Source organism: Somniosus microcephalus, unplaced genomic scaffold (assembly GCF_052327205.1).
Source record: "Somniosus microcephalus isolate GS21.2 unplaced genomic scaffold, FLI_Smic_1.0 unresolved_chr2, whole genome shotgun sequence".
Lineage (NCBI taxonomy): Eukaryota > Metazoa > Chordata > Chondrichthyes > Squaliformes > Somniosidae > Somniosus > Somniosus microcephalus.
In genome coordinates, this window is record NW_028225180.1 from 92825507 (window position 1) to 92849493 (window position 23987).

At 52.9% G+C, this 23987-nt stretch overlaps 1 protein-coding gene across 1 annotated transcript; it reads left to right on the plus strand.

Moving 5' to 3' along the window:
- Positions 1-948: 948 nt before the first annotated feature.
- Positions 949-21076, plus strand: LOC147093040 (trypsin inhibitor ClTI-1-like). The gene is made up of 4 exons (XM_085975777.1): positions 949-1287; positions 7762-7811; positions 11635-11747; positions 20902-21076. The coding sequence occupies exons 1-4, from the start codon at positions 1236-1238 to the stop codon at positions 20975-20977; spliced, it is 291 nt and encodes a 96-aa protein (XP_085831903.1). The 5' UTR covers positions 949-1235; the 3' UTR covers positions 20978-21076.
- Positions 21077-23987: the final 2911 nt, after the last annotated feature.

A 23987-nucleotide genomic window follows, 5' to 3' on the forward strand; every position in this document is an offset into this window, starting at 1 on the left:
CTCGTTCAAAGAGCCGGCACAGGCACGATGGGCCGAATGGCCTCCTCCAATGGCCTCCTCCTGTGCTGGGTGATTCTGTGTTACATGGATTGCCCCAGAATCATTCCTGCTCCTATCTTCTATGTTTCTATGTTTCTATGTTACAAGTGCGGGCTTCCCAAAGGCTCTGAACCCCGCCAGCTCATCGAATGGCCTCTTTCTGTGCTGTATAAGGCCTAGAAATTGGGTTGGGGTGCCAAAGTGGCGCAAAAGTTGCCTGAGCGCAGGATTTAGCGCAGCGTTCGAGGCTTTAGCGATCATCAGATATTCAGTTTCAGCGCCCCTAGAGGGACACGGGGCGAGGCTCGAGGCGCTCCGCGTCCCTCTTAGGGCACTGAAACTGAATATCGCAGCGCAACGTGCCGCAGCGCCACCCGCTGCGGCACGGCACGCTGTGGTACGGCACGCTGCGGTACTGCAGGCCTTCCTCCCACTGTTAAGGGGGAGGTGCCTGCAACAGCACGATCCCCGATCGCGAGTGCCGGCAAACGAGCCCGGCACCAAGGAGAAGTGCCGGGCTCTCGGGAAACAGTCGGCAATGCCGCGGGGGGAGGGGTCAGGAGGCCAGGGACGGAGGTGCTGGCAGGCGGCCGCCGAAAAAGGCGGCCGCCCCGCACCTCCACCTTAACTTGCGCCGCTGCCGGCACAGTAAGGCCCCGTGAACCGGGCGCGGGTAGCGAACGGCGCAACTGCGGTGTTCGCTACCAAATATCGCAAACGGGGCGCGAATGGGGCGCTGCGCACACCGATGACGCCATCGGTGGTGGCGCAGCGCAAATGGCTAACGCCACCATTAGCGCCCCTGCTGAATATCGCGGGAGGCGCAGCCAGTGGCGCTACAGCCACTGACTGCCTCTTTAGGCGCTAACAGACTCTATAACTAGCCCCCACAGGTTGCAGCTGATTTTGTCTCCGGTGTCGGCAGGCTCTCAATGGCAGTATATTCAGGTATCAGACATAAAAGTCAGAGTTTGAACATTCCTCAGTGATTGGGGACTCAGCCTGCTCGATTCAACTTGGTGTTAATGAACCGCAAAAAAAACAGCTTTTTTTTCCCGAAGTTTTGGAAAACATTTTGGTGGTTGGGTCAGTTTGAGATTCGCGCGGCTTTCCAGCCGTGACCAGTGGAACAGGATGTGCGGCCGTATAAATACCGTTATCACCAAACTCTTCAACTCACAGCCAGAAATCTCAGAATGATGGGCAATGCGGGTATGCTCACGGCTTTTGTGGTCCTTGCTTTTGCTGGTGAGTGATGTTCCGAGCTGGATATTAGACATGACCGTCTCATACTGGTAGAATAATGGAGCCTCCGGGCAGGGATTCTCAAATCTGGCTGAATTTATGTTATAACCTTGTATAATAAAGGGATTTTACATAATAATTTAAAACTATCTGCGGTTGAAATTCCTCTTGCTCCTGATAAATTGAAGGATACAGTTCTCTCTCTCTTTAGTGCTGTTTCATTGGCTGTGACACCCTGAGGATGGGAAAGGTGCTATATAAATGCAATTCTTCTCTGTTGTTATGTGTTGTTCTTCAGGGGCTCTGCCCCAGCATGCTGGGGTTCTCTGCCCGTGTTGATTGTGGGGAGGGGCGTTAGCGGAAAGTGTGGGGGGTGTTGGGGGCCAGGTGGGGTGGGTGTGTGGAGTGATAATCGTCCGGCACAGGGGGCAGGGGGCCCTCCATTATTGGAGGTGGAAAGCCCCCCTCAAAGCCCAACCCATCCAGCGCAGTGTAAGGTGAGGGAGACGGGCGGGCGCAGTAGGAGCCCCGCGCACTGCGCTGGCGTCTGGCCCCGGTAACGTCAGCAGCATCGCAGCCACAGGGCCCAGGCGCTAACTGGCATTAACGGTGGGCTTTACCGCCTCGTCAGCGCTGACACCCTGCCCCGTGGCCATTGCCATTTACAACCGGCTCTGCTCGCCACACAGCCAAGGAGGCTCCCCAACAAGCTCCGTTTGAAATGACCACCACTGCTCCTCTGGGCCACTGACTCCTCCCCCGGACTGCCCGATACCAAACCCCCTGAATCTGACCAGCTCCAGCTGTGTGGGGGCCGTATTACTGGCCTTAGGAGGCCTCGCTGCTCTTGAAATAGTGACCTGTGGGGCGGGGAGTCGCTAACACACAGAAAACCTTGAGGGCGAAATTCACCTTGTTCGAGGCGCTAACGAGGCGCGAGTGACTTTGCGCTCCCTCCCCCTCCCCTCACCCCACCCCGAGGCGATAACCGCGCCTCCCGCAGGAGGTTAGCGGCGGCGCTACCGGTTTTCGCCCCGTTCTTCTGCGCCCGGGCATCGTGATGTCATCTCCGGGCGCATCGCCCCGTTCGCGCTCCTGATGCGAAGTTCCCCTTTTTCGCCCGCCTGCCCACCTCTGTGTTTTTTAGCGACAGGATCGGCAGGCGGTTTCCAGAGGCCCGTGGAGCGGCGCCACGTAAAGGCGTCCACTCCCGCTTGCTGTTTGTGTCGGCCGGGACACCGAACCCTTTGTTGCTCAGAAGCAAAGAGCCCTTTTTGATTATTGGAAGCGTTTTTTGCGGTTTCGGAGCTCGCTGCTGAATAAGGAATCGTCATTTGCATTCGGGTGTGATTTGAGATTTAGATATTTCAATTGTTTGATGGGGGGCTGTCCTGGCTCTGGACCTCGCCCTCCGGCATCACCCTACGAGGCATCTGAGGCACAGAGAGAGGGAACAAAATGTGGCCAGAGGTCGGAGGCCTGTCACCAGGAGGCCTCACCCACCCAGAGTGTACCGGCAGCAGTGCTCATTCTTGAACTGCAGTGAGGAGCAATGTCTTCAAAGACTGTGCTTCAGTAAGGACGTGGCCACAGGGATCTGCAGTCTCCGGCCTCACAGCAGAGTCAGCACGGCTCTTTCAGTGGCAGTCAAGGTCACCGTCACGCTAAACTTCTACGCCAGCGGATCTTTCCAGCCTCCCACAGGCCACATCTCCAACGTCTCACAGTTCGCCGCCCGTTGCTCCATCCGCCAGGTCACAGATGCCCCGTACAGAAGGAGAAGGGACTACATCTCGTTCCCCGGGACCAGAGAGAAGCAGCGTGAGCGTGCATGCGGCTTTGCCAGGATAGCGGGCTTCCCCATGGTGCAGGGTGCCATTACTGCACCCAAGTGGCTTTGCAGGCACCTCATGACCACCCTGAGATCGTCCGTAACCGCAAAGGATTCCACTCACGTAATGTGCGGTTGGTGCGCGACCACACACGGCGAATCCTGACCGCCAATGCCCGCTATCCTGGCAGCAGCCACGATGCCTTTATCCTGCGCCAGACCAGTGTGTCAGGGCTCTTCCAGCCACCACGTCAAGCTCGCAGCTGGCTGGTCGGAGACAAGGGCTATCCGCTCTCCACCTGACTCTTGACTCCCCTCCGCAACCCCAACACTCCGGCCCAACACTCAGATAATAAGAGCCCTGCCGCCACCAGGAACATCACCGAGCAGACCATCGGGATGCTCAGGCAACAGTTCCGCTGCCTTGACCGCTGGGGAGGAGCCCTCTGATATTGTCACTGTTTGTGGCCGTCTGCTACATGCTGCACAACCTGGCGATCGTGAGGGCCCAGTCCTTGTCACCAGGCATAACCGCACCACCTCAGGAGGAGGAGGAGGGAGAGGGAGGAGGGAGGGGAGGGGGAGGAGGGAGGGGAGGGGGAGGGAGGGGAGGGGGAGGAGGGGGAGGGAGGGGAGGGGGAGGAGGGGGAGGGAGGGGAGGGGGAGGAGGGAGGGAGGAGGGGGGAGGAGGGAGGGGGAGGGAGGTGAGGAGGGAGGGGAGGAGGGAGGAGGAATGGGGGGTAGGAGGAGGAGGGAGGGGAGGAGGGAGAGGAGGGAGGGGAGGAGGGAGGGGAGGAGGGGAGGGGGACAGAGGGAGGGGAGGGGAGGAGGGGGAAGGGGACGGAGGGAGGGGAGGCGGGTGGGGAGGAGGGAGGGGAGGGGGACAGAGGGAGGGGAGGAGAGGAGGAGGAGGAGGGAGGGGGGGAGGAGGAGGGAAGGGAGGAGGGAGGGGAGGAGGAGGAGGGAGAGGAGGAGGGAGGAGGGAGGGGAGGAGGAGGAGGGAGAGGAGGAGGGAGGAGGGAGGGGAGGAGGGAGGGGGAGGGAGGTGAGGAGGGAGGGGAGGAGAGGAGGCGGAGGGAGGGGAGGAGGGAAGGGAGGAGGGGGAGGGGGACAGAGGGAGGGGAGGAGGGGGAGGAGGAGGGGGCCGGAGGGAGGGGAGAGGAGGAGGAGGAGGGAGGGGAGGAGGGGGAGGGGGACAGAGGGAGGGGAGGAGGGGGAGGGGGACGGAGGGAGGAGGGAGGGGAGGTGGGAGGGCAGGAGGGAGAGGGGGCTGGAGGGAGGGGAGGAGGGAGGGGAGGAGGGGGATGGAGGGAGGTGAGGAGGGAGGGGAGGGGGACAGGGGGAGGAGGGGGTAGGAGGGAGGGGATGAGGGAGGGGCGGAGGAGGGAGAGGAGGAGGAGGGAGAGGAGGAGGGAGAGGAGGAGGGGAGGGGAGGTGGAGGGAGAGGAGGTGGAGGGAGAGGAGGAGGAGGGAGGGAAGGAGAGAGAGGAGGAGGGAGAGGAGGAGAAAGGGGAGGAGGGAGAGGAGGGGGAGGGAGAGGAGGGGGAGGGAGAGGAGGAGGAGGGAGAGGAGGAGGGAGGGGAGGAGGGAGAGGAGGAGGGAGGGGAGGAGGAGGAGGGAGAGGAGGAGGATGGGGAGGAGGGAGAGGAGGAGGAGGGAGGGGAGGAGGAGGGAGAGGAGAAGGAGGGAGAGGAGGAGGGCGGGGAGGAGGAGGAGGGAGGGGAGGAGGGAGGGGAGGAGGAAGGGGCGGAGGAGGGAGAGGAGGAGGAGGAGGGAGGGGAGGAGGAGGAGGGCGGGGGGGAGGAGGAGGGAGGGGGACGGAGAGAGGGGAGGAGCTGACGGAGGGGGACAGAGGCAGATACTACAGGTGTTCTTGCTGGAGGTCCTACACCAGCAGTGTGCGAGGAAGGCCTGGCTCTAGACGGCACCAACTCAGGCTGTGCGGCGGCAGTCTGGGCTGGCTGGGTGACGGGCATCGCCAAGTGCAATGGCGGAGTGGCAGTGGTGGGAGCAGGAACACTGACATCCTGAGAGAGGTCGTCAGGTTCCTGCTCCACTGACCCACTGCCACTCCTCCGGGGCACAGCTCAGGATTGCCACCAATCTGCTGTTGCATCGATTGCTGGGCTGTTGCGACACCGTGAGCTCCCCGCAGTGGACCCAGCGACAATGGCAGCAGTCAGAGCTTGCGTGGCATCCAGCTGAGAGTGCACGAGAGCAGTCTGAGACTGGATGACAGCAACCAATGTCTCCATCGCAACCTTGGTTAAGCGAGTAGCTCTCTCTCTATCTGTGGCTTGAGCCTGTTGGTCATTAGGCAGTTCTTAGAGCAATGAAAAGGGTCTGCAGTCTGTGTCTGTTCCCCTCAAAGCAAGCAAAGCTGTAAATGAGCCTCTGGTGAATGATCGGACCTTCGTATTAAGAATTGGAAAGATGGAGCGCGAGTGATCAAATCTGTTTGGCGCCCACCTGAAATTCGGCAGCATCTGGTGTTAGCGCTCCTGTTACTGAGGACATTAGCGCTGGATTTGGCACGGCCCTCCCTTCCTGGGGCGAGGTCAGGGAACTTAGGTGAGGCTAGGAATCATCAGCGCCGGGGGCTAACTTTTCAAACTTTTTGCAGTTAGCGCCCCAGATGGCCCTCGAGGGGAATTTTGCCCCTGCTTGGTTTAACGGTTCTTCTGCAAGGATGTCTTGCTGCAGTTGTACAGGGCCTTGGTGAGACCACACCTTGAGTATTGTGTGCAGTTTTGGTCACCTTATCTGAGGAAGGATGTTCTTGCTATGGAGGGAGTGCAGCGAAGATTCACCAGACTGATACCTGGGATGGCAGGAATGACGTATGAGGAGAGATTGGGACGATTGGGCTTATACTCACTGGAGTTTAGAAGAATGAGAGGGGATCTCATTGAAACTTATCAAATTCTAACAGGACTAGACAGACTAGATGAAGGAAGGATGTTCCCGATGGCGGGGAGTCCAGAACCAGGGGTCACAGTCTAAGGATAAGGGGTAAGCCATTTAGGACAGAGATGAGGAGGAATTTCTTCACACAGAGAGTGGTGAACCTGTGGAATTCTCTACCACAGAAGGCAGTAGAGGCCAATTCATTAAATATATTCAAGAAGGAGTTAGATATATTTCTTAAGGCTAAAGGGATCAAGGGATATGGGGCGAAGGCAGGGACAGGGTGCTGGATTTGGATGATCAGCCATGATCTCATTAAATGGCGGAACAGGCTCGAGGGGCCGAATGGCCGACTCCTGCTCCGCCCTTTCGTAGGGGCAGTACTGAGGGAGCGCCGCACTGTCGGAGGGGCAGTACTGAGGGAGCGCCGCACTGTCGGAGGGGCAGTACTGTGGGAGCGCCGCACTGTCGGAGGGGCAGTACTGAGGGAGCGCCGCACTGTCGGAGGGGCAGTACTGAGGGAGCGCCGCACTGTCGGAGGGGCAGTACTGAGGGAGCGCCGCACTGTCGGAGGGGCGGTACTGAGGGAGCGCCGCACTGTCGGAGGGGCAGTACTGAGGGAGCGCCGCACTGTCGGGGGGGCAGTACTGAGGGAGCGCCGCACTGTCGGAGGGGCAGTACTGAGGGAGCGCCGCACTGTCGGAGGGGCAGTACTGAGGGAACGCCGCACTGTCGGAGGGGCAGTACTGAGGGAGCGCCGCACTGTCGGAGGGGCAGTACTGAGGGAGCGCCGCACAATGAGAGGGGCAGTACTGAGGGAGCGCCGCACTGTCGGAGGGGCAGTACTGAGGGAGCTCCGCACTGTCGGAGGGGCAGTACTGAGGAAGCACCGCACTGTCGGAGGGGCGGTACTGAGGGAGCGCCGCACTGTCGGAGGGGCAGTACTGAGGGGGCGCCGCACTGTCGGAGGGGCAGTACTGAGGGAGCACCGCACTGTCGGAGGGGCGGTACTGAGGGAGCGCTGCACTGTTGGAGGGGCAGTACTGAGGGAGCGCTGCACTGTCGGAGGTGCCGTCTTTCGGACGAGACGTTAAACCGAGGCCCCGTCTGCCCTCTCGGGTGGATGTAAAAGATCCCATGGCCACTATTGGAAGAAGAGCAGGGGGAGTTCTCCCCGGGGTCCTGGGGCCAATATTTATCTCTCAACCAACATCACTGGAACAGATGAACTGGTCAATTATCACATTGCTGTCTGTGGGATCTTGCTGCGTTTCCCACATTACAACAGTGACCACACTTAAAAAAAAAAGTACTTCATTGGCTGCGAAGCGCTTTGGGACGTCCCGAGGACTGAGCCAATATTTGTGAAACCGTGTATGATTCCTTTATTTAATTAAAAGCTCTCTTTAGCTGAAAGTGCTGAGTTAGTGCTGATAGCTCCGGAATGCGCTGTTAAATAAAAACCCGGGAAAAATCCTCCTTTTTATTCGTGCTGCCGGAATCGTTCACTTTACAAATGGGATCTGGAACAATGAGGTATTTTACTGGAGAGAAGAGAATTGAGGAATGCTGGAGGGAGCTCCTAGTTTAAGACACTGCTGATGTTGGGATTTATTGAAATGTTTGGTGCGGTTTCGGCCTGAGGTCCGATTAACTTTAAAGGTCCTCTGGCCAGCTGCTGTCTACAAGTATCCTGTACATTTGTGTTGTTCATAACAATCGGTGTTTTTCTATTTCAGACCTGGGAACAGCTCGATATTATGCTTCTCCCATTTCTTCCGACGAGGAGGTGAGCTCCGAGGGTCTAATTTAACTTCTGGTGCTTAGTAAGGGAATGAATGCAGCTTGTTGTGGTGGCAGTGTGCCGCCTTTGGACCAGTTTTCTCTCTCCAACTCCAAACTGAAGCCCATCCCTACTTCGTCCGTAACTCTGCTGTGACCCTGTACTTTTAGTTCATTTCTTTGATCTCCTCTGAGTCAGAAGGTTGTGGGTTCAAGTCCCACTCCAGGGACCTGCGCACATAAAGCTAGGCTGACACTCCCAGTGCGGTACTGAGGGAGCGCCGCACTGTCAGAGGGGCGGTATTGAGGGAGCGCCGCACTGTCGGAGGGGCGGTACTGAGGAAGCGTCGCACTGTCGGAGGGGCAGTACTGAGGGAGTGCCGCACTGTCGGAGGGGCGGTACTGAGGGAGCGCCACACTGTCGGAGGGGCAGTACTGAGGGAGTGCTGCACTGTCGGAGGGGCAGTACTGATGGAGCGCCGCACTGTCGGAGGGGCAGTACTGAGGGAGCGCCGCACTGTCGGAGGGGCAGTACTGAGGGAGCGCCGCACTGTCGGAGGGGCAGTACTGAGGGAGCGCCGCACTGTCGGAGGGGCAGTACTGAGGGAGCGCCGCACTGTCGGAGGGGCAGTACTGAGGGAGCGCCGCACTGTCGGAGGGGCAGTACTGAGGGAGTGCTGCACTGTCGGAGGGGCAGTACTGAGGGAGCGCCGCACTGTCGGAGGGGCGGTACTGAGGGAGCGCCGCACTGTCGGAGGGGCGGTACTGAGGGAGCGCCGCACTGTCGGAGGTGTCATCTTTCAGATGAGATGTTAAACCGAGGCACCGTCTGCTCTCAGGTGGATGTAAAAGATCCCACAGCCACTATTGGAAGAAGAGCAGGGGGAGTTCTCCCCGGTGTCCTGGGGCCAATATTTATCCCTCAACCAACATCACTAAAACAGATGATCCGGTCATTATAGAAACATAGAAACATAGAAGATAGGAGCAGGAGTAGGCCATTCGGCCCTTCGAGCCTGCTCCGCCATTCAATGTGATCATGGCTGATCATCCAATTCAGTACCCTGTCCCTGCCTTTTCCCCATATCCCTTGATCCCTTTAGCCTCAAGAAATATATCCAACTCTTTCTTGAATATATTTAATGAACTGGCCTCCACCGCCCTCTGTGGCAGAGAATTCCACAGGTTCACCACTCTCTGGGTGAAGAAATTCCTCCTCATTTCAGTCCTAAATGGCTTACTCCTTATCCTTAGACTATGACCCCTGGTTCTGGACTCCCCGGCCATCAGAAACATCCTTCCTGCATCTAGTCTGTCCAGACCTGACAGAATTTTATAGGTTTCGATGAGATCCCCTCTCAATCTTCTAAACTCCAGTGAGTATAAGCCCAATCAACACAATCTCTCCTCATACGTCATTCCTGCCATCCCAGGTATCAGTCTGGTGAATCTTCGCTGAACTCCCTCCATGGCAAGAACATCCTTCCTCAGCTAAGGCGACCAAAACTGCACACAATACTCAAGGTGTGGTCTCACCAAGGCCCTGTACAACTGCAGCAAGACATCCTTGTTCTTGTACTCAAACCCTCTCGCTACGAAGGCCAACATACCATTTGCCTTCTTAACCGCCTGCTGCACCTGCATGCTTACCTTCAGTGACTGGTGCACAAGGACCCCCAGGTCTCTTTGCACTTCCCCTTCTCCCAATCTATTGCCATTCAAATAATAATCTGCCTTCCTGTTTTTGCCACCAAAGTGGATAACCTCACATTTATCCACATTATAGTGCATTTGCCATGTTTCTGCCCAATCACCCAACCTGTCCAAATCGTACTGGAGTTTCCCGACATCCTCCTCGCAGCTTACCCTCCCGCCCAGCTTTGTGTCGTCTGCAAATTTGGAGATATTACATCCAATTCCCTCGTCCAGATCATTAATATATATTGTGAACAGCTGGGGTCCTAGGACCGATCCTTGCGGTACCCCACTAGTCACTGCCTGACACTCGGAAAATGACCCGTTTATTCCAACTCTTTGCTTTCTGTCCGCCAACCAGTTCTCTATCCAAGTCAATACCTTGCCCCCAATCCCATGTGCCTTAATTTTGCACGCTAATCTCTTGTGTGGGACCTTATCGAAAGCCTTCTGAAAGTCCAAATACACCACATCCACTGGTTCTCCCTTATCTATTTTACCAGTTACAGCCTCAAAAAATTCCAGTAGATTAGTCAAGCATGATTTACCTTTTGTAAATCCATGTTGACTTTGTCCGATCCTGTCACTGCTTTCCAAGTGCTCTGCTATTACATCTTTTATAATAGACTCTAGCATTTTCCCCACTACCGATGTCAGGCTTACCGGTCTATAATTCCCTGCTTTTTCTCTACCACCTTTTTTGAATAGTGGGGTAACATTAGCTACCCTCCAATCCATGGGTACCGTTCCAGAGTCTATCGAGTTCTGGAAGATGATCAGTAATGCATCTACTATGTCTAGGGCCACTTCCTTAAGTACCCTGGGATGTAGACTATCAGACCCTGGGGATTTATCGGCCTTCAGTCCCATCAATTTTCCTTACACCATTTTCCTACAAATACTGATTTCTTTCAGTTCCTCGCTTTCATCCGACCCTATGTTCCCCGGCATCTCTGGGAGGTTATTTGTGTCCTCCTTTGTGAAGACAGAACCAAAGTATGCATTTAGTTGGTCTGCCATTTCCTTGTTTCCCATTATAAATTCCCCTGATTCTGACTGTAAGGGACTTACGCTTGACTTCACTAATCTTTTTCTCTTCACATATTTATAAAAGCTTTTACAGTCAGTTTTTATGTTCCCTGAAAGCTTACTCTCATATTCTATTTTCCCTTTCTTAATTGATCCCTTTGTCCTCCTTTGTTGACTCCTAAACTGCTCCCAATCCTCAGGATTATTGCTTTTTCTAGCCAATTTATATGTCCTCTCCTTGGATGTTATGCTATCCCTAAGTTCCCTTGTTAGCCACGGTTGAGTCACCTTTTTTGTTTTATTTTTATGCCAAACTGGGGTGAACAAATTCTGTAGCTCATCCATTCGGTCTTTGAATGTTTGCCATTGTCTATCCACCGTCAACCCTTTGAGTGCCATTCCCCAATCAATCCTACCCAACTCGCTCCTCAGACCATCGTAGTTTCCTTTATTTAAATTGATGACCCTTGTCTCTGAGTCAACTACTTCATTCTCCATCTTAATGAAGAATTCGATCATATTACGATCGCTCTGACCCAAGGGGCCTCGTACAACAAGATTGCTAATTAATCCTTTCTCGTTGCATAATACCCAGTCTAAGATGGCCTGATCTCTGGTTGGTTCCTCGACATATTGGTCCAGGAAACCATCCCGTAAACACTCCAGGAATTCCTCCTCCACAGTATTGTTACTAATTTGGTTGGCCCAATCTATATGTAGATTAAAGTCACCCATGATGACTGCTGTGCCCTTATTGCACGCTTCTTTAATTTCCCTTTTAATGCCATCCCCAACCTCCACCTTACTGTTTGGAGGTCTATATACCACTCCCACTAATGTTTTTTTCCCCTTAGTATCTCTCAATTGTACCCATACAGATTCCACATCATCAGAGCTAATATCCTTCATCACATTGCTGTTTGTGGGAGCTTGCTGTGCGCAAATTGGCTGCCGCGTTTCCTACATTACAACAGTGACTACACTTCAAAAAGTACTTAATTGGCTGTAAAGCGCTTTGGGACATCCGGTGGTCGTGAAAGGCGCGGGAGAAACTGGAGTCTTTCTATTTTTTCTAATAACGAATCTGTTAATCTGATCTCTGGCAGCCTGACTGTGAGGATTTTGCTGATCTCCCCATCTGCCCCATGTTTACAAAGCGAATCTGCGGCACAGACGGCACGACTTACATAAACCGCTGTAATTTGTGCCTTTATAACTGGTGAGTGACTTTAGGGTTCCTCTCGTGCAATACCTCAGCGAAAACCCGCGCTGATAATCGAGAGGGATTCAGGCTTGTAGAAGGAAGAATGTTGCTGTTAATGGAACGATAATTAATCCCACTCTTGTTTAAGGTGATGTCTCAAGTGGCAATCCATAGCTGAGAGAGACATTGCAAAATGGGGTGACTGGTGTTTGCAGCTTTACGTGTTCCCTCTGATGACACCACTGCTAAATGCACTGTCTCTATGGCACTGAGCAAGTGGGAGCAGAGAGATCGCCCGAAAACACAGCCTCAGTTTCCACATGTGTAAAGTCTGTGGGTTGTTTAGTTAATTAATACACAGACTCCAAGAGTAACTTAAGACAGGACTTTACTATTCGAAGGTCAGGGAGAATCTGCCCAATACTTCCTGACACAGCACTTATATACCGGTGTGGTCACCGTCGGTATTACAGTATACAGAAGCCAACAAAGTAGTGCAACACCTAAAGTAGTTCTCTTAAAGGTGGACGGTTACATACAATAGTTCTCTTAAAGGTAGACGGGTACATACACTACAATCCTCCCTTTTTAGCTTACAACATACTGATTCCCCATTAAACATACATTATAACATATATACAACTTTATGCAAGACAGTTCACAGATTCAGTCTCTCTGGAGGTTTCCGGACTCTGTCCGGATAACGCCTAGGTGGTGTCGTAACTTCCGGCAGGGTAGTAGGTGCTTCTGGCAAGGTCGATTCGGCTTGAAGGGCAGTGTCAGGTTCATCTGATTCCAGTATTACCAGATCGGAGGTAGGTGTTCTGGGTATCTCTGTCTCAACATTAACCGTGTAAGGTGGTGGAGTAGGTTGGCCATTTGTGGCTGACCCTATGATCTGGTCAACATGGCGCCTTATTATACTGTCCCCAATGTCCACCGTATACATCAACGGCCCTAGCCTTTTTCCGATAGTTCCAGGCTGCCATTTCTCGGTACGGTAGTCCCGGGCCAAAACTTGTTGACCTATCTGAAAAGATCTAGTTGGCCTTTCATTCATGCCCTGGAATTGCCGGTTCTCTACGTCCCTTCTGACGTTTGGCTTAAGCAAATCCAGCCGGCATCTTAGTCGTCTATTAAAAAACATCATGGCGGGAGTTTGATTTGTGACCACATGTGTTGCATTCCTGTACGCCAACAAGAAGCTATCCACCTTATGTTGTAAGTTAATGGCTTCATTACCCATGGCCTTTATGGCCTTCTTGAAGGTCTGGACAAACCTTTCAGCCAATCCATTGGAGGCGGGATGGTATGGGGCTGACGTGTAGTGCTTAACCCCATTGCTCTTTAAGAATTTCTTGAATTCTTCGGACACAAATTGCGGTCCATTATCAGAACAGATCTGTTCCGGCAGCCCATTCCTAGCAAACATGGTCCTTAACACTGTGATGGTTTTTTCCGTGGTGGTGGTGGACATCTTTATTACCTCCGGCCACTTGGAGTGTGCATCCACCGCTATTAGAAACATTGAGTCCATAAATGGACCAGCAAAGTCGATATGTACCCTTTGCCAAGGAGATGAGGGCCACTCCCATGGATGCAGAGGAGCCTGTGGTGGCGCGTTTTGGACCTTCTGGCATCCTAGACAGCTCTTAGTGATTTCTTCGATGTCCCCATCAATGCCTGGCCACCACACAAACGCTCTTGCTAGGTTCTTCATTTTCACTCCACCCAGATGTCCCTCATGCAGCTCCTTTAACACCTTCTGTTGAAGTTTGGGTGGAATCACCACTCTAGATCCACACATCAGGGTTCCTCGACACACTGACAGCTGTTCTTTTCTCTGCGAAAATGCTGGCAGCGTTGGTTCGCCCTGTGCTGGCCATCCCTCCACCGTTAAATCATAGACTCGTGAGAGAGTCGGGTCATTTCTTGTTTCGTTTTCGATCATCGAATTTGTTACTGGTAGACATTCCACTATGGATGAGTGGAACATCTCTACCGGGTCCACTGTAGTCGCTTCTTCTACTATCGGCAATGGCAAGCGCGATAACCCATCAGCATTTCCATGCTGTTTGGGCCTTTTGTATTCGATGTCATATTGGTGTGCCCCAAGTAACACGGACCACCTCTGTAACCTTTGCGCTGTCATGGTGGAAACGGCCTTGTTAGGGTTGAATATGGACACCAACGGCTGGTGGTCTGTCAGTAATGTGAACTTCTTGCCCTGCAGGTAATGATTGAATTTCCTTACGCCCCACACAAGGCTGAGGGCCTCCCTATCTATTTGAGCATAATTTCGCTCCGCGGAGGTCAATGATCGGGACGCGAATGCCACTGGCCTTTCCGAGCCATTTGGTAACTTGTGTGAAAGTACTGCTCCAATTCCATAGGGGGAAGCATCACAAGCTAGACAAAGAGGTAACGTTGGGTTGAAATGAGCCAACACTTCTTCAGAGGTAATCAACGCCTTGCTTCTGCGAAAGGCCTTTTTACATTCCTCACTCCACTTCCATGGTACTTCTTTCCGCAACAGAGCATTCAGCGGATGCAGCACCGTGGATAGATTCGGCAGAAACTTGTGATAATAATTAATCAACCCCAAGAATGATCTTAACTGTGATACGTTTTCCGGAGCGGGGGCCTTCACGACAGCTTCTATCTTGTCAGGTGACTTGTGCAGCCCCTCTCGGTCAATGACATGACCGCAGTACGAGATCCGTTTTTGGAAGAACTCACATTTCTTGCGATTAACTCGAAGGCCATATTCCTTCAACCTAGTGAGCACCAGTTTCAAATTTGTGAGGTGTTCTTCCTCGTCTTGTCCCGTAATCAGGATATCGTCTAAGTAACACTGCGTGCTTGGAATTCCTTGTAATACCTGCTCCATGGCCCTCTGCCAAATTGCTGGAGCCGAAGCTACCCCAAAAACCAGTCTATTATAACGATACAAGCCTCTGTGTGTGTTGATGGTGAGGTACTGACGCGACTCTTCCTCGACTCCCATTTGTAAGTATGCCTGTGCCAGGTCTATCTTGGTGAAGTGTTTCCCTCCAGCCAACGAAGCAAAGATATCTTCAATCCGCGGAAGCGGGTATTGTACCGTGTGAAGCACCGGATTCACTGTGATCTTGAAGTCTTCGCAGATGCGGACCTTCCCCGGTCCCCCTGGCTTGTTACTTGGTGAAGACTTCATGACGGGAACAATGGGCATGGCCCACTCACTCCAGTCCACTTTTGACAGTACCCCTGATCGTTCAAGTTCTTCCAGTTCTGCCTCCACAGCAGGTCGTATCGCGTAAGGTACCGATCTGGCTTTGAAAAATTTTGGGCTTGCATGTTCTGCAATCTTAACCTTTGCTTTAATTCCTCGCAGTGTTCCCAGTCCTTGCTGGAATACCTCTTTAGCTTTGTCCAATATTCTGGACAACCGTTCAGGTTTGACATCTTCCTTTCCGGAATCTACCGTCATGGTGTTTAGTGAATGCCAGTCTATCTTTATTTTCCTGGTCCACTCCCGTCCCAGAAGTGGTGGACCTCCCTCAGGCAACACATACAGGTCCATCCTTTGGTGCTCTTTGTCCTTGTATCTCACCTTGACTTCTATCTTTCCGATGGGGTATACTTTGTGCCCCGTGTATGTCTTCAATACTAGTTCCGTATCCCGTAGGGGAATATGCTTGAATAACTTTTTATAATCATGCTTATTCATGACCGTCAACGCCGATCCGGTGTCCACTTCCATTTTCACTTGGACTTTTGCAATCTGTAGTGTGATCCAGATAGCTTGTCGGTCAGCTTCATTACTCACATTGTGAATTCTCAGACTACCCAGTTCCTTGCAGTTGGAGTGTGAGTCTGAATTCTGTTCTTCCGGACTCTTCCTAGTCACCTCATGTACCTTCCTGTACCTCTTTTGTGGTGACTCATTATTGTTGGTCTTCTTCCCTGACCGGCATACCTTAGCTATGTGACCGAGCTTGCCACATTTCCTACATTCCTGGTTTTTAAACCAGCATTGGTTATGGTCGTGTGTTGTCTTCCCACAACGATAGCATTTCGTTGTACCCGAAGTAATTTGCTGCACCCTGAGTGCCGCTGCCTTTAGCTGCATTTCCGCCGTTCCTTTCGCTGCGGCTTCGTTCGATGCAGCAATAAGGACAGCCTTCTCAAGTGTAAGATCGTTCTCTTCGAGCAGTCGTTTTTGTGTTTCTTCCTTTGACATTCCGCACACGAATTTGTCTCGCAACGCCTCTGTCAGATTCCCTCCAAACTGGCAGTGTTTCGCTAGTCTACGCAGTTCGACCAAGTATTCTGCGTTGCTTTCGTCTTTCCTTTGCGTTCTCGCATAGAATTTGAATCGTTCCGCCAACATCAACGGTGTGGGGTTCAAGTGATCCTTCAGAACAGTCACAATATCATCGAAAGTCTGATCCGCCGGTTTAGCTGGTGCTAGTAGATGCTTCAAGAGCTCGTATGTCTTCGCGCCCATCGAGTTTAGCAAGGTTATAGCTTTGTCATCTTCTTCTATTTTATTGGCCTCACAATAGATCTCAATGCGTTCCACATACGTGGCCCAGTCTTCTACCTCGGAATTAAAATCGTTGATGTTACCACGCTTAGGCATCTTCCTCTCTTCCTGATAACACCACGAATTATTTCTTTAAATTTTTTTTTTTCCAAGATGGCGGTTCCCGTGAAAATGGCGGTTTCCCACGCTTATCTTCTCTCCCCGCCCACTTCAATGGCGATTTCCCACTTCTGCCTTCTTCCCCGCCTAATGGCGGCTTCCCGCGTTTCTTCCCTAGCGGGAGGGGTACACTTTCCCCACGGGCGACGGCCGCTGGCTTTCAGGTTCACAGCCTGCGCGTCGGCTTCAGTGCTTTCCCTTTTCTCGGCAGGGCAACCGGCGCTGGGTACACCCCGTTGACGGCGAACAGTTTCAGCCGCTGGGCTGGCTCTCGCTCAGTTCCCCTTGCTCGGGCTCTGTCTCTCTCCCGCTCGCTCGGCTCTACCGGCGCTGGGTACACCCCGTTGATGGCGAATAGTTTCAGCCGCTGGACTGGCTCTCGCTCAGTCTCCCTTGGTCGGCTCTGCCTCTCCCGCTCGCTCGGCTCCCAATCGCGCCTCCCAGCCCTCTCGCAGTCCGGTGCTTCCCTCCCCGGCTGCGGCTGAGTTTTTATATCTTCCCGCGCCTACGCTCCCGGTCGCAGCGCTTCGTGGCTTCGGTCGCTGCCCGGCCTTTTTCGCCGGTCGCAGTCTAGCTGTCTCACGACGCCGTTGCGTCCCCAGCCTGTCTGTACCGCGGCTTCCTTGCTCCACGCTGCCCCAGTCTCAGCGCCTCTGGGCCCGACTTCTGTCCGGCTCCTTTCCCCCTCGACCGTGGTCGCGTGCACCGCCCTTATCCTCCGGTTATTCTTTTTACTTTTCCCTTACTCACAGTCACCGTGGCCGCCTTGCTTCTCGTGCTGATCGGCTCACTCCTCACCGTGGCAGAAGGGACAGTCAGTGCCTGTTGCTGATGGAAGTCTTTGTCTCTGAATTCTTCCTCCTTTCCAGCTCTGCAGACTCGAGTTTTCTCCCAGCAGAATGACGAGGGCGGTTGCCTCTTCTCGACGCTCGTTAACTGCTTTGGAATTATTGTTGCCGCAGGGTACGATCGGACTCGTCGCCACTGTAAAGTCTGTGGGTTGTTTAGTTAATTAATACACAGACTCCAAGAGTAACTTAAAACAGGACTTTACTATTCGAAGGTCAGGGCGAATCTACCCAATACTTCCTGACACAGCACTTATATACCGGTGTGGTCACCGTCGGTATTACAGTATACAGAAGCCAACAAAGTAGTGCAACACCTAAAGTAGTTCTCTTAAAGGTGGACGGTTACATACAATAGTTCTCTTAAAGGTAGACGGGTACATACACTACAACATGTATGCTGCCGATACCCAGCTCTACCTCACTACCTCTTCTCTCGACCCCTCCGCCGTCTCTAAATTGTCAGGCTGCTTGTCCAACATCCAGTTCTGGATGAGCAGAAATTTCCTCCAATTAAATATTGGGAAGACTGAAGCCATTGTTTTCGGTCCCCGCCACAAACTCCGTTCCCGAGCCACCGACTCCATCCCTCTCTCTAACATCTGTCTGAGGCTGAACCACACTGTTCGCAACTTTGGTGTCATATTTGACCCTGAAATGAGCTTCCGACCACATATCTGCAGCATAACAAAGACCGCCTACTTCCACCTCTGTAACATCGCCCGTCTCCGCCCCGCCTCAGCTCATCCGCTGCTGAAACTCTCATCCCTGCCTTTGTTACCTCCAGACTCGACTATTCCAACCCACTCCTGACTGGCCTCCCACGTTCTACCCTCCGTAAACTTCAGCTCATCCCAATCGCTGCTGCCCCGTGTCCTAACTCGCACCCAGTCCCGTTCACTCTTCACCCCCTGTGCTCACTGCCCCGTGTCCTAACTCGCACCCAGTCCCATTCACCCATCACCCCCTGTGCTCACTGCCCCGTGTCCTAACTCACACCCAGTCCCATTCACCCATCACCCCCTGTGCTCACTGCCCCGTGTCCTAACTCGCACCCAGTCCCATTCACCCATCACCCCCTGTGCTCACTGCCCCGTGTCCTAACTCACACCCAGTCCCATTCACCCATCACCCCCTGTGCTCACTGCCCCGTGTCCTAACTCGCACCCAGTCCCGTTCACCCATCACCCCCTGTGCTCACTGCCCCGTGTCCTAACTCGCACCCAGTCCCGTTCACCCATCACCCCCTGTGCTCACTGACCTACACTGGCTCCCGGTTAAGCAACGGCTCGATTTTAAAATTCTCATCCTGGTGTTCAAATCCCTCCATGGCCTCCTCGCCCCCCTCCCTATCTCTGTAACCTCCTCCAGCCCCTACAACCCTCCCTATCTCTGAAACCTCCTCCAGCCCTACAACCTTCCCTATCTCTGTAACCTCCTCCAGCCCCTACAACCCTCCCTATCTCTGTAACCTCCTCCAGCCCCTACAACCCTCCCTATCTCTGTAACCTCCTCCAGCCCCTACAACCCTCCCTATCTCTGTAACCTCCTCCAGCTCCTACAACCCTCCCTATCTCTGTAACCTCCTCCAGCCCCTACAACCCTCCCTATCTCTGTAACCTCCTCCAGCCCTACAACCCTCCCTATCTCTGTAACCTCCTCCAGCCCCCTACAACCCTCCCTATCTCTGTAACCTCCTCCAGCCCTACAACCCTCCCTATCTCTGTAACCTCCTCCAGCCCTACAACCCTCCCTATCTCTGTAACCTCCTCCAGTCCTACAACCCTCCCTATCTCTGTAACCTCCTCCAGCCCCTACAACCCTCCCTATCTCTGTAACCTCCTCCAGCCCCTACAACCCTCCCTATCTCTGTAACCTCCTCCAGCCCTACAACCCTCCCTATCTCTGTAACCTCCTCCAGCCCTACAACACTCCCTATCTCTGTAACCTCCTCCAGCCCTACAACCCTCCCTATCTCTGTAACCTCCTCCAGCCCCTACAACCCTCCCTATCTCTGTAACCTCCTCCAGCCCCTACAACCCCCCCGAGATCTCTGCGCTCCTCTAATTCTGGCCTCTTGCCCATCCCCCGATTTCCATCGCTCCACCATTGGCGGCCGTGCCTTCAGCCGCCTGGGCCCCGAGCTCTGGAATTCCCTCCCTAAACCTCTCCGCCTCTCTCTCCTCCTTTAAGACGCTCCTTAAAACCGACCTCTTTGGCGAAGCTTTTAGTCGCCTGTCCTAATATCTCCTCATGCGACTCAGTGTCAAAGTTTATTTGATAATCGCTCCTGTGAAGCACCTTGGGACGTTTTACTAGATTAAAGGCGCTGTATAAATGCAGGTTGTTGTTGGTGACACACTGGATGTCTGCCCGTGAGGCCACACCTCAGTACGAGTCACTGACTTTAGACAAGGAAGGGAATGGCGAGACAATGTCATTATGAAAGATAAGAGATGAGCAGCTGATGACTGGATGGATTCGCACTGGACAAACACCTACCGCACTAAAATAGGCAATCGATTCGGGAAAGTTAAAAATAGAAATGATTATTAAATATCTTGGTGTGTTTCCATTGGTCTCATTCTGTCCTCCTGACAGAGAGAGTCCCTGGATAAGAGAAGTCGGATTGGCCAGAAGACAGGGAAGTACAACACCTGGAACTGTCCAATGGGAGAGAAGATGGGGGTGAAATTGGCCGAGGGCAGGAATGGGGCATCGCATTGGTCGGCTGTTGTACGCCCCGCCATGCACTCAGTCCCGCAGACTTCAATACAACTGAATATGGGTCTCACAGGCGCCCAATGCGATGGCGTTCCCTCCCAAGGCCACTTTCACCTCCCTTTGCCAGCACATTCGGAGAGAAGCATCATTGAGGGCAATTGCCGTCGGAGGGAATGGAGAAACATTCTCTTAGAACATAAGAAATAGGAGCAGGAGTCGGCCATTCGGCCCCTCGAGCCTGCTCCGCCATTCAATAAGATCATGGCTGATCTTCTACCTCATCTCCACTTTCCTGCACTATCCCCATATCCCTTTATACCCTTAATATTCAAAAATCTATCGATCTCTGTCTTCAATATACTCAACGACTGAGTCTCCGCAGCCCTCTGGGGCAGAGAATTCCAAAGATTCACCGCCCTCTGAGTGAAGAAATTCCTCCTCATCTCAGTCCTAAATGGCCGACCGCTTATCCTGAGACTATGACCCCTGGTTCTAGACTCCCCAGCCAGGGGGAAACATCCTCCCTGCATCCAGTCTGTCAAGCCCTGTAAGAATTTTATACGTTTCAATGAGACCACCTCTCATTCTTCTAAACTCTAGGGAATATAGGCCGAGTCTACTCAATCTCTCCTCATAGGACAATCCCCCCATCCCAGGAACCAGTCTGGTGAACCTTCGTTGCACTCCCTCTATGGCAAGTATATCCTTCCTTGTCTTTCTCGCTCACTCCAGAACTGCTTGTCTAACCACAAGTTCTGCACGGTAGGGCGCCTGTTATAAAATCCGCCTGATTTTCATTCCCGTTGATCCACGGTGCCAGTTTTACTCCGGGGCGGCGAGTTAACAATCTACCCCACTGTGTCTGAACGTGGTGGATGGATCGTAACCTTTCCCATTATTTTTTCAGGCTAAATAATGCACGAGTTAAGATCAAGTACAATGGCATGTGTATGAAGCCGGGACAAAGCGAACAAGAATACTGATGGGGGCAGCAAAGAATTCTGATTGGCCACTGAAGTCTTTTTTTCTGAAAGGTTTACATCTTATTGGTTGAATTCAGAATAAACTGAAATGAATCTGAATGGCGTGTGTTGACATTTCATTTGTCAGCGTGCTGACCCTGTACGATAATACTGTTTGTGCTTGTCTGCTTGTTATGCTGCAATGAATGTAGACTGTACACATATACTCGGAATTTACTTGGCATCTGCTCTGTGTACGCGTCTATCATTGAAAGCTGGTCTTAAAACGCCGTGAACTCTGCAGGACGGGCTCCTCGCGCCTGGCAGCGATGGATACCTTGGAGGAGCAGCAGGAAATCGCACCCGGGAGGTTTGACCCCTGCCTCTGCCCATCTGTCATAGAGTCATAGGGCTGGATTTTCATTCAGGAGTGGGGTAGGAGGCGGGACTACAACTTTTGGGGTTGTAGTCCCGCCTCCATCGAGTTGCGGCCAATCCACGCGATTTTAACTTGATTGACCTTGTTGAGCCCGCCCAGCGGGCTCAGCAGGCCAATTAAGGGCCACCCGGCAACAGGTGATGTCACAGACTGAAATTTCATCTGTCAAGAGGTTTTGACAGCTGAAATATCAGCGTTTCACAGCTGTTTGAAGCTGTCAAACACTGACAGTCTTACCTCTAACCTGAGTCCTTCTCCACAGACTCAGTTAGAAATCTCTCCGGCACAGAAAGCTGAAGGCTGTCACTTTTGACAGTTCACAGCCATTCTGCTTTCTGTGCCGGTGAGATGAGGGACTCCCGAGACCTAAAGGAAGGAAGGCTGAAAAGGTAAGAAAAGGTAATTTACTCTTTAATCACTTTACACACACCAAACACACTTACCTTTGCACTCATGCACACATCACTCACCTGAACACTGACATCTCGACCCCTCCAAGCCCTTCAACCCGACTCCTCCAGCTTGGCGTGGTTTGGAGCCATCGGAAATCCCAAAGTTCAAGCTTAAAAATAGGGATTAGGCTAAAAACTGCCTGTTAACTACCTGTTAACAGGCAGTTAATTGGCACTAATCCCCTTCCTGCCTCGGGTCGATGGGTCCCAGTACGGGGCGGGTACCCGCCTCCTTTGAAACTGGCATGGAGGCGGGTTGGGGGCGGGATGGGGTCGGGACCCCCGATTTCGGGATTTTAACCCCCCGCAAGCCTCCAATCCCGCCTCCACGGCACAATGAAAATCGAACCCATAGAGTCATAGAGTTATACAGCACAGGAAGAGGCCCTTCGGCCCATCATGTCCGCGCCGGCCATCAAGCCTGTCTATTCTAATCCCATTTTCCAGCACTTGGTCCGTAGCCTTGTATGCTATGGCGTTTCAAGTGCTCATCTAAATGCTTCTTGAATGTTGAGGGTTCCTGCCTCTACCACCCTTTCAGGCAATGAGTTCCAGATTCCAACCACCTTCTGGGTGAAAAAGTATTTCCTCAATTTCCCTCTAAACCTCCTGCCCCTTACCTTGAAACTATGCCCCCTGGTTATTGACCCCTCCACTAAGGGGAAAAGTTCCTTTCTATCTACCCTATCTATGCCCATCATAATTTTGTACACCTCAATCAGGTCCCCCCTCAGCTTTCTCTGCTCTAAGGAAAACAACCCCAGCCTGTCCAGTCTCTCTTCATAGCTGAAGCGCTCCAGCCCAGGTAACATCCTGGTGAATCTCCTCTGCACCCTCTCCAATGCAATCACATCTTTCCTATAGTGTGGCGACCAGAACTGCACACAGTATTCCAGCTGTGGCCTAACTAGCGTGTTGTACAGCGCCATCATAACCTCCCTGCTCTTATATTCTATGCCTCGGCTAATGAAGGCAAGTACCCCATATGCCGTTTTAACCACCTTATCTAACTGTCCTGCTGCCTTCAGGGATCTATGTACATGCACACCAAGGTCCCTCTGATCCTCAGTCCTGTACCTCGTCCCGCTCATTCATCGCCCCTGTCCTCGCTGGTGTGCACCGGAACCCACTCCCCCAGTGGATCCAACTTAAAATTTTAATCATCACGTTTAAATCCCTCCCTGTCCTCGCCTTCTTCGTGGCTCTGTAAATTCCACCAGCCCTACAATCGCTCCCCCCTCTGGAACGTTCAGGCTTCGAGTTTATCCCCGTTTGCTTTGCCCCACCAGTGGCGGCCGTGCCTGTGCTTCGGAATCCCCTCCCTCAACCTCTTCCAATCTCCACCTCTCCTTTTTATAAGGACCGAATAAAAGCCAGTCTCCTTGGCCCAGCTTTTGGTCTCTCTCCCATTAGCTGCTCCTTCGGTCTCTCCCATTAGTTGCTCCTTCGGTCTCTCCCATTAGTTGCTCCTTCGGTCTCTCCCATTAGTTGCTCCTTCGGTCTCTCTCCCATTAGTTGCTCCTTCGGTCTCACCCATTAGTTGCTCCTTCGGTCTCTCCCATTAGTTGCTCCTTCGGTCTCTCCCATTAGTTGCTCCTTCAGTCTCTCCCATTAGTTGCTCCTTCGGTCTCTCCCATTAGTTGCTCCTTCGGTCTCTCCCATTCGTTGCTCCTTCGGTCTCTCCCACTAGTTGCTCCTTCGGTCTCTCTCCCATTAGTTGCTCCTTCGGTCTCTCTCCCATTAGTTGCTCCTTCGGTCTCTCACATTAGTTGCTCCTTCGGTCTCTCCCATTAGTTGCTCCTTCAGTCTCTCACATTAGTTGCTCCTTCAGTCTCTCTCCCATTAGTTGCTCCTTCGGTCTCTCTCCCATTAGTTGCTCCTTCGGTCTCTCTCCCATTAGTTGCTCCTTCGGTCTCTCCCATTAGTTGCTCCTTCGGTCTCTCTCCCATTAGTTGCTCCTTCAGTCTCTCTCCCATTAGTTGCTCCTTCCGTCTCTCTCCCATTAGTTGCTCCTTCGGTCTCTCTCCCATTAGTTGCTCCTTCCGTCTCTCTCCCATTAGTTGCTCCTTCCGTCTCTCTCCCATTAGTTGCTCCTTCGGTCTCTCTCCCATTAGTTGCTCCTTCGGTCTCTCTCCCATTA